This window comes from Arachis ipaensis, chromosome B3 (assembly GCF_059453495.1).
Source record: "Arachis ipaensis isolate K30076 ecotype BB chromosome B3, ASM5945349v1, whole genome shotgun sequence".
In the NCBI taxonomy this organism is placed as follows: domain Eukaryota; kingdom Viridiplantae; phylum Streptophyta; class Magnoliopsida; order Fabales; family Fabaceae; genus Arachis; species Arachis ipaensis.
In genome coordinates this window covers 18,132,238-18,143,423 of record NC_142438.1, presented here as the reverse complement: position 1 = coordinate 18,143,423, position 11,186 = coordinate 18,132,238, and the positions used below count along the sequence as shown (strand labels likewise).

The following is an 11,186-nucleotide window of genomic DNA, read 5'->3' as shown; positions in this document are numbered from 1 at the left end:
AAAATTTAAAATTAATTTCCTGTTTTATTTTAAAATCAAATAAAACCTTTCTTCTATGAGGTCATGTCTTTTCAAGTCTTTTCAAATGGTGATGCAGTTGCATGGTTTTGGAAATCCACTTTTGGGTACGGTTACCAACACTCCATCTCTTCCCTCCATAACTTCTCCTCAAACTCTTTGGTTTCTTCCCACTCACTTCACTGCCTCTCTCCTCAAAAGACTGAAACCAACCAAATGAGGAAGAAGACTATTGCTAAAATGCCTCCTCGTGAAAAAGTGTACAAGCTTCCCTCAAAGCCTTCCACTCGTTCCCAAGACCGAACCTTTACTCCATCTCCTTCTCCTCCTACCTCTCCTCCTCGCTGTGACCCCATGGCTCGGACCAAAAATACTCCAAGATATCCTGCTCCTGCCAAACCGACGCCACCACCTAAGGCAACGCCATCCAAACCAAGCTCTTTGAAACCTGGCTCATCCAAGGGTAAGCGTCCTGCTGCTGAAGAACCTGTTCCTGAGACTACAAAACCAAAGTCAAGGTCTGTTCCTGTGCACTCACAAAGAGGTAACCCTCATTGCCCTCTCAAATCTGTTAGAGAACCAGACATTGATCCTTTTGCTCACAAATCACACTACATGACATCTCACTCAGACTATAACCCCCATCGTTTCAAATCTGCCATGAACCACGATTTTTATGAGGGAGTTATTCAATATCGCACTCTATGTCTATCTTTTCTTGCTGATTTACCTGATTTGAAAAAGAAAGGTTTTTCTTTTGTTGAAAATTTGAAATTTTTAGACTGGAATCACCTTTTCAAAATAAAAAAACCTGTATATCCTCAGTTGGTCAAAGAATTTTATGCAAACATGACTTACCATGAAGGAAGTGTGCATTCGTATGTTAAGGGCAGAGACATTATCTTGAATAATGAAACCATCAGTGATTCCTTGAAGTACACTGATGTTGGGCCGTGTGCTTATACATCTGTAAAGTGGGATGATGGGGTTGGTATCTCTTACCATGATGCTTTGGCTCACATTTGTGAACATGTTTCTCTAATTGATGGCATCACACCCACTCACAAAGCCCTAGGATATGAACGTGCTCAGTTGCACCGAATTGTTAATCACATCTTGATTCCTCAAAGTGGTTCATATCAAAGGGTCTCTTACACGGACACACTTGTTTTGTATGCCCTAATCACTAAAACAGAAATCTCTTTTGCCTATTTGATGGCTAGATACATGTTTGATTCTGTTAGAAGTGTGAAAGATAAAGCACTACCTTATGGCATATTTTTAACTTGCATATTTGAGAATTTTGGTGTTGATCTGTCAAATGAGGCTTATGAAAATAGACATTCATACCTAAAAGGGGGTGGTTCAGTGAAACAGCAAAAAGGACCAACTAGATCTGAGAGAGTGGTTCTAGATGATGATGATGAAGAGTTCATTCCAGATGACTCTCCTCCTCCTTCCACCGAGGGAACTTCCATCTCCACTGGGAAGAAATCTGCTCTGCTGAATGTGGTCAAGGATGTCGCTGAAGAGTTTGTTTCCCAATCAAACCACATGATTGCCATGAGCAAGGAACAAAGGAAGCTAGCTAGCAAGCATGAGAACTTTCTGAGAAAATCAAGAGATAGGGTGGCTGTGCTCATGACCTTCATTGATAACCTTCACAATGATGAAGACATTGCTACTGATGTTGAAGAGGAAGCTGCTTCGGAGGGGAATGGTTCTGATGCCTAGGATTTGTCTCATAAAAACTGCTGCTGATGCTCTCTTTTTGTCTCATAAACTCTGTTTCTTTAGCTACTTTTTTACTGTGTTGTTTTGGATGACTGTAATAACTCTAGCTACTGCTGCACCTGTGATAGTTTATTTAGTACTTTGAACTATGCTCTAACTCTTTTCTGCAGGATGTAAAACTTTGTTTTTTGTTGGTCTTGCTTTTTATCCACCCTTGATGACAAAAGGGGGAGTAATAGCAATAGTATAGCAGATTCTAGTACTTCTTTTGGGATCTTTTGCTGCATTAATACTTGATTTCACCTGCTGATGATATTAGCTTAATGTTGGGCTGATTATATAGTGTTGTTTGTTTGATATCCCTTAGACAAGATAATTGTGAATAGCTCTCTATTGTGTTATCTTTTAGTACAATGTAAAACAGGAATAAAGAAGAAAGCATAATTCCAGGGGGAGCTAATCTTGAAAAGGAAAGGGGGAGCAACACTAAAGCAAGAAACATCAAAGGGAAGTTTCCTAACCTTACTAAAAAAATTTAAATTCCTTTGATCATTGCTTGATTATGTTTGTCATCAAGGGGGAGATTGTTGAGTTAAGAAATTAATTAATAAAATTGATGATGACAAATATTTGATTAGTGGGCTAATCACCCAATTAGCTTTGATTATTTTTGATAAGTGATGCAGGCTAAAAACAAGCGTTGCAGCAGCCCAACATTAAACAAAAGATATATGCTAATGGGCTGAATGGTAAGTGAAAATAAAGACAAGCTCAAGTCATTCATCTCAAGCAAAAAGTCTTCCAAGAAGCAAGACAAGGCACCAACGGGCTGAACTTGAGAAGAACCCGATCCAAGCCTGAATTATTTTTCAATTCCCTCCATCTTGCCTTACCAGAAGCAACGTTCCTCTCCTCTCTAATCAAGTCAAATCAAAGCTTCAGAAAAGTAAGAAAGAGAAAGAGAGAAAAAGCTTCTTCCCTAAGCTAGTAACCAAAGAAGCAAGAGAGAGAAAGTTTAAGCTTGAAACACAGAAGCTAAAATAGAAAATCCAAACCAAATCAAGCTTAAGTTAAAGGTAATCCATCTCATCTTGCATGCATCAGATCTTCTTCTCTTCTTCCCAACTCTCTGCTCTATCCGAAAATGGCATTCAAAGGAAAGTTGGTCTCTACCCTATTCTACTTCACATCTATGGTCACAAGTGATACTTGGGGACCAAGTAGTTTCTCAATGGCTAAGATCAAGTTGACCATGAGAAGATTTCTATGGTTACTGCTTTGTGGCTTTCGGTCAAGATGAAGGAGTCAGAAGCAAAGTTTCTACTCTAAGGTTTAATGTGAAAAAGTAAATCTGTGGGTGGGTGAAGCTCAAGGCTCTAGGTGTTGACCTTGGAAGAAGAACCAAGCAACATGCAAGGAGATAAATGAAGCTTGCTGTTCATTTAGAAGGCAAGGAGAGAAAACCAGAGTGTGAGAACAGTGTTCTGTTAAGAAGTTCCTCTACTTGGATAATGCTTTCTTTCAAAGAAGCATTCGGCCAATACTGAAGAACTGAATCTGAGGTTTGTGAATCTGGTTTTGCACATAGCAAAGAGGCTGCTGATGAAGTCAATCTCCTTCATGTTTTACAGATTGTAATGTACTTTTCAAATGTTTATCTTTCTGTAATTTCTTGTGAGAAAAGGCATATTGTGAGAGCTCAAGTAAAAGCCATGAGTGGAAAAAGGCTGAGTGATACACTTGAGAGAAAAGCCTAGAGTTATTTTCAGATTTCTTTAGGTGTGTTTATGTCTTGTATCTTGTACTTGTGAGGTATCCCTTTCTTATTTGGGTTAGCACTAAGAGTGAATAGTTAGGTATTAGCATAGCCAATGTCAAGTTAGGTTAGAACTTGAGTGTGAAATAATTAGGTCAATCCTGTGAAATTGGTGTATGTAATACTGTTAACTATAGTGAAATTCTTCCATAGTTGTGGAGGAGACTAGATGTAGGTTTCATAGCACAAGGTAACCGAACCAGGATACATGCTGGTGTTAGCTTTTCTCTTCTCTGCTGAGTTCTGTTTTCTGATATTCATGAGACAAAAATAAATTGTCTCATAAATTTCCGCTGCTGAGTTCAAACAGAACCTGAATTGAAAGTTCATTCTAAAAAGGGTAATAACAGCAATTAAAAGGAAGGCATAGATTCAACCCCCTTCTCTAAGCCTACCACAACCTTCAGCTACAACTGATGAACTTTCTTCAAAAGATTGTGTGGAAGTACTTGTTTGTCGCCCCATTTAGAAGTGTTCCGTTCCCCTTCTTGGTGGCCATCCTGAAGGAAGAGAAAAGGGAAGAAGAATAACCCACGAACAAAGATATGAAAACAAATAATATATAAGTGGGCTAATGCCAAAAAATAATGAGGTTCTCAACTACATGGTAGCTACAGCATGCAAGTGAGAAAATAATATAAGCAAATGGTATATTAACTAACACTTGATGCAAGAGTAAAGTCAAAGCATAATTAAATGACAAGAATACTCGGAAACATCAAGTTAAAACAAGAATTGACACAGACAAGATTAGTGATAAGCATGAGAGTATTTGGTCCTATCCTAACTCAATGATTATGAAGTGCAAAAACACAGAATAATGAGTCATAAGGGATGAAAGCACTAATCTTGTGTGTGGGGAAAAAATTTCCAACATTGCTAAATAAGTCACGAAGCACCAAAATGATTCAAGAAATTTTCTAAAGTTGAGTAGAAAATTTAACACCAATGGTGAAATAGGAAACGTAAGAAGGAGAATAAAAATAAGCTACAAAAGTAAAGTAAAAATACAATGAATGGAAGTATGCAAATATAATAAACAAAAGAGAATAAAAGAGAAAAAGGATGAGAAGTTAAAGAAATGAAGAAGAAGAAAGTAAGAAAGGAGGAAGAAAGAAAGAGAAAGGAGTAAAGAAAGGAGAAAGAAATGGGGAAGAGAAGCAATGCGTAAGCATCGTCCACGCGCATGCGTGGGTTGCAGAATGGGGAGGCGACGCGCACGCGTCAGTCACGCGTACGCGTGATAAGAAGAAATTAGAAGGTGACGCATACGCGTCCGTCACGCGTACGCATGGAGATGAATTGTGCTCCTCCCCCAACACTTGCATAGTTCTCGCGCAACTCTCGGGTTTTTATACTGGAGGTGGCATTATTAACATACAACGCGTGCGCGTCGTCCACGCTCACACGTGGGTTGGGCTGTGCGCCTAGAACCCCACCAGTGCAGTCCTGGCACAACTTACTGTCCAGGCCACGGCGTCGTGCCGTTCCAGCACGGTTTGGGCACAACTAAATTCGGGCGTTGACCCGTACGCATCAGACACGCGCACGCGTGACAACCCCCTTTTTTTTTTTAAAATAAACTAACAAGCTACCAAAGTAAAGCCAAACTTTATTAAATAAGTGAAACAATAGCTTAAACGAAATAATTCTAACTAAAAATAAAAATTCAATTTATTACTAATATAAATAAAAGAGAAAATAGGAAGAATTTACCATGGTGGGGTGTCTCCCATCTAACACTTTTAGTTAAAGTCCTTAAGTTGGACATTTAGTGAGCTCCTTGTTATGGTGGCTTGTGCTTGAACTTATCTTGAAACTTCCACCAACACTTAGACTTCTAATAAGCTCGAACATTTCCAAGTGAATTTACCAAACCTTGATGAAGTTTTTCACAAGCTTTGAGCTCCTAAAGGTGACCCTCTTATATGCCGGGGTCCCAAATCATGTTTTTACACCCGTCTTTAAGTGGATCATCATTGTTCCAACCGGGTGGCAAGCAATTCGAATTCTCAATGAAGTACCAAACTCTTCTCTTAGATCTAACCAATTGATCACTAGTCCAACCCTTGCATCTAACTCTTGAAATATCAACCTTGATGAGTCTTGGTTTGCAACTCCAACCACTAAATATCCTTCTCTTACACTTTATTCCGCAAAGCCTCCTAAGTTGACCATCTGTTTCGAGAATACCATACTCAAGTGGGACAGTAAAGCTAATAAAGATAAGTTTTACCCACTCAAATGAGGGAGTAGATGGCAGCCTAGGTAGAGAAGTCTCCAACGATCTTGACAAAGCATATTCAACTCCCGTCCAACCTTGCCGAAGGACTTCCACCGTTTGAAAAGATTCTTCACTTTCAAACTCTTCCTTACCGAGTTCATCCAACTCTTCTCTGTCACTCAAATCATAAATGTGAGGTTGAGAGAAATCTACCTCAATGTTATTTTCAATTGCATCGGGAAAAGGTTCTTCAAACTTAAGGGGTTCACTTGCAGATGCAGATTTATTACTAGGAGGGCTTGATTCATGATCATCATCACCAAGGGAACTTGCCTCTTGATCTATTCCATCCAATTTTTCATAGGAAATATGCCTTGGAAGTTATGCACTACCCTCCTCAACATTAATTTCAAGCTTCTTGGAGGAATACTCTACAACTCTAGATTCCCATGGAGGTTCAGCATCTCCTAAGTCTTCGACCACTTCTTCCTCTTCATCAATTACGGCTTCCTCCAATTGTTCCAATATAAAGTCACATTCATCACTTTCCACCGGAGTTCCTAGTCTCTCCTTCATGCTGCGTTCTTCATTAGATTCTCCACATGTGTCCATGGGGATACTTTGAGTGTTGAAGCGCAGTGAAGCTAAATTATCTACTACCTCGATCAAGGTAGCTATGAACTCTAGTGTCGTCCACTGCATCTCTCTTTGCCCTTGAAGAAGGACACCAAGGGTGTCATCCATTAGAGAGTGGAGTGAATATGAGGGTTCATTACTTGGGAGGAAGGGTTCATGATAGGAGGGTGGTTCATCGTGATAAGGATGTGGCGGTTCAACACTCTCCATCTTTTTCACTTGTTGTACAACACACTCCAGTCCCTTGTTCTCAAGTTGAGATTTGTTAGCCATGAGAGCTTCGTATGCTTTTCGGCTTTTCTCTCGCTCCATTTGATGGATGGTTGCTTGAAGTTGATCCATTGCTTCCTTAAAATGATCATGTGACTCTTGTCCGCTTGGCTAACATAATTAGGATCATATTGTGGTTGAAAGCTCGCATACATTGGAGGTGGTGTATATTGAGGTGGCGGTGCTTGGGAGTAATTGTGTTGGAATGTGGGTGGTTCTATATATGGTTCATATGGCTCATAAGGTGGTTGGTATGGTGGATAAGGCTTAGGATCATATGGAAGTGTTTGATTGTAGGGGCTTGTGAGTATGATAGTTCAAAACTATGTTGAAGAGGGGATTCATAGGCATATGGTGGTGGTTGTTGGTAATCACAAGGAGGTCCACCATATCCATTGTCTTGGTATGCATCATAGAATGGCTCTTGCTTGTAGTACATTGGAGAGGGTTGTTGCCATGGAGGTTGTCCATAAGCTTGAGGCTCCTCCCACCTTTGATTGTCTCATCCTTGATACATGTTCTCATTGTAGTTTTCATTCTCTACAACACAATTTGAACCAAACTCATAGTCAAAGGGGTGAGAATTCATAGTAACAAGAGAAAATAAAAATAAAAACTAATAAGAAATAATAAAAATAAACTCATAAAACTAGAAACAACTAACAAAGAATGAAAAGGCAAACATATTCACAATATTCACAATAACCAATAATAAGGCACACAATTGCAATTCCCCGGCAACGGCACCAAAAACTTGACGGAGGAAAAATTTCGGTAAAGATTTTTACAAAAATATCGCATTGCAAGTATAGTTCTAAACCGAAAATTAAACATCAATCAATGTTTAAATTGTTTGTCACAAATACAAACCCAATAAAATTAACCGAAGTATTTAAATCTCGGATCGTCTCTCAAGGAATTGCAAGAAAGTGTATTTATTATTGGTTATGAGATTGTATCTTTTTGGATTTTGAATTTAATAAGCAAGGAATGTAAATAACAAGAAAATAAACTAACAATTAAGAAAAGTCCTAGCAAAGGTTGAGAAGTGAAATTCCTATCCTCATTACCATTGTCAATTGTGATGGTAATTACAAATTGCTCTCACTTAGTTAACCTCTAACAATTGAAAGAAAGTCAAGTGAGCAAATCAACTTGAGTTCATAAGTCCTAATCAAAGACTAGAGTTAGTGAAGTTCAAGCCAACTAGCAACTTTCAATCAACAACCAACAAGAGACTTTGACAATTTAAGAGTCTCCAAATTACTCAATCCAAGCTAAGAATACAAAAATCTAATTTAAAATCCAACCAAATATTTTATCAAACACTTGGAAGGTATAAAATAAAAGTATAGAGAATTAATAAGAGATAATAAAATCTAAGATACCCAATTGCAAGACAACAATAACTAATAATTAAAGAAAGAACAATAACATAAAAATATGAATTGTATTAATCTAAATCAAAGGAAGCAAAAGTGCATCAACAATGAAATAACAAACCGAAGCAATAACAAATAAACTAAAAGAAGTAAGATGCTAGAACAAACAAGAATAAAGGAAAACTAAATTAAAGCAAAGTGAAAATTTGAATCTAAGAAGAAATAAGACTAAAAACCCTAAAACCTAGAGAGAGGAGAGAACCTCTCTCTCTAGAAACCTACATCTAAAACCTAAAATTGTGAATGAAAGAGAAGTGAATGATTCTCTCCTCCTCTCCACTCTGCAGCCTCTAATCCGTATTTTCGGGCCTAAATCTGGGTCAAAAGCTTCCCAAAAATCGCCCCCAGCATTTTCTGTTTAATGCAGCACGTGACGCTCTGTCACGCGTACGCGTCGCTAGACTTTTCACTGGCCATGCGTAGGCGTCAGCCATGCATGCACGTCGTATGTCTATTGCACTAGTCATGCGTATGCGTCGCCCATGCGTGCGCGTCACTACTAGATTCTCAAAACTACAATTTCTTGTGTTCCTTCCACTTTTGCATGCTTCTTTTCCATCCTTTAAGCCATTCCTGCCCTAGAAAATCTGAAAGCACTTAACACACATATCACGGCATCGAATGGTAATAAGAGAGGATTAAAATTAGCAAATTTAAGGCCACAGAAGCATATTTTCAATCATAGCACAAAATCAGAAAAGAAAATATAAAACATGCGAATTATATGAATAAGTGTGAGAATAATGGATAAAATCCACTCAATTCAATACAAAATAAACCGCAAAATAATAGTTTATCAAAGTGAAAGTGAAAGCAAACCACTAATAAATATAATAACATAGAAAGTGAAAACAAAGAACGTGAAAGCAAACCACACACAAGTTAAAACAAAGCTTAAACCAAGCAAATCAATAAATATAATAACATAAGACACACTAAGCTAAAAACTTAGGCTATTGCACTAGTACCATAAACCTTGAAGGCACTATGACATTTAGAATCATCATCGGAGCATATAATCATCACGAACGAGGTTTCCTGTAATGAAAATCTTCAACTTCTATAATACCAAATCAAGCAGTTTCATCCAAAAATATCATTTCCTTAGTCAAGAATTGAATATCGATCACACACGTCTTAAAGGATCTTTCCTAAAAAAATCTTATTTGTATACAAAATTAGAATAAATTTCAATAAAATTATGTAAAAGAAAGGGAAGGGAAGGAAAAATTTTCAATGATTAGCATGTGAAAAAAGTTTGCTCAACTTGTTAAACTCCGGTAGAACCCCACTAGAGAAATTGTTGAAGCCCAGGTTCAGGCAACTAGGTCCGGCAGTCGGAATAACAATTTTGGGATTTCGTTGGAAAGCAGATTGCGGTGCGGGTAGAATTTCAGAGATTGATGCACGATGCCAGATTTGCGGAGAGGGCCCTGTCAGCGCGTTGAATCGCAAGCCCATGAGGTGGAAGTGTGTCAGATTCCCGAATATTTCCGCCAGAATGCGCCCGGAGAGTGCCACGGCGGGCAGGTGGAGCTCCACCACCTAACCTTGCTCGCATTGCACGCTAGCACAGTTGCAGGGGCTCTGGTTGGTTGCATTTCAAAAGAGAATTCTGCCACCGACGAAGAACCATAAAGCTAGCAATGTTGCCCGCTCCAATGCCAGATCTACCTTTCCTAGTGAAAACACCGCCACCAGCATTAGCACTGTGGCCATAATGCTATTGGCCAGTGCCACTATTGCTCTGCTCTACTTTTGCTCACAACACACACAAAACGCAGAGAAACAGACAATAGAGGTTGTTGAGGTGGGTTGGTGGGTTATAGGTGTGGGTATATTTTTATTCTGATAAAAATTGTGCGAGAAAAAGAGAGGGAATACTTTTATCTTTCTGAAAATAGAAGGGTAGAAAATTAGGAAAAAGATATTTTTAATTTGGGAACAAAATATTCCATTAAATCAAATATTTTTGTCACGATAGGAATTTAATTGAAAAAAAATGGTTCTGGGATCCAATTGAAAGTAAAAAAAAAAGTGTAAAAACCTAATTAAAAATTTGACGAAACTATAGAAACCAATAAAATAATTAAACTTTTATTATTTTACTAATGCTTTTAATAGTATTATTTTACTCTTCTTGACAATGGAATTTTCTTAATTTTAAGGGAAAATTTCACTCTCCTTTCTTGAGAGATACTAAAATGATACTTTCCTACTCTCTATTTATAAAATGTACAATCCCCTCCCTTATAACTTTTAAAAAATCTCATCTTTAATACATTTTAAATTTTTTGTGTTAACTAATATTAACTTTACCCATTTTTAAAAAAAAATAATTTTTATAAAAATATCTTTTAACAAAAATTTAATTTTTTGTCATTAAATTTTGCTTATCCCAATACTCTTTAATAAATTAATTTTTTATTGATTAAATTGTATTTTATGAATTTTTTTTAAAAATTAATAATTAAATTATTTTTTTCTAAGATATCCTTCAATAATTTTTTAATTATTAAATTGTGATTTTACTAAAATTTTTGTTAACAATTATTTTTATATTTTACTATTAATTTTTTTATATCAAAATATATTATTTTAATATTAAATAAGAAAAATCTTACCACTATTAATATGTATAACAATTAATATATATATATATTGATATCGAAAAATAATCTTACCAAGATTTTTTTTTATTTAACGTTAAAATAATATATATTGATATCAGAAAATTAATAGTAAAATATAACTATAATTGTTAATAAAAATTTTGGTAAAATCACAATTTGATATTAAAAAATTATTGAAGGGTATCTTAGAAAAAAAATTTTAATCATTAAATTTTAAAATAAATATTTTAGTAAAAATACAATTTAATCAATAAAAAAATAATTTATTAAAAGATATTTTGATAAGCAAAATTCAATTACAAAAGAATAAAATTTTTGCTAAAAAATATTTTTAAAAAAATTAATTTATTTTTTCTTAAAAAATAGATAAAGTTGACATTAGTTACCACAAAATATTTAAAATGAATTAAAGA

The 11,186-nt window shown here is 36.3% G+C and overlaps 1 protein-coding gene across 1 annotated transcript; it reads left to right on the top strand.

Moving 5' to 3' along the window:
- Positions 1-63: 63 nt before the first annotated feature.
- Positions 64-1,752, top strand: LOC148569950 (uncharacterized). Its single transcript, XM_088508132.1, has one exon. The coding sequence runs from the start codon at positions 64-66 to the stop codon at positions 1,750-1,752; it is 1,689 nt and encodes a 562-aa protein (XP_088364258.1).
- The last annotated feature ends 9,434 nt before the right edge of the window (positions 1,753-11,186 follow it).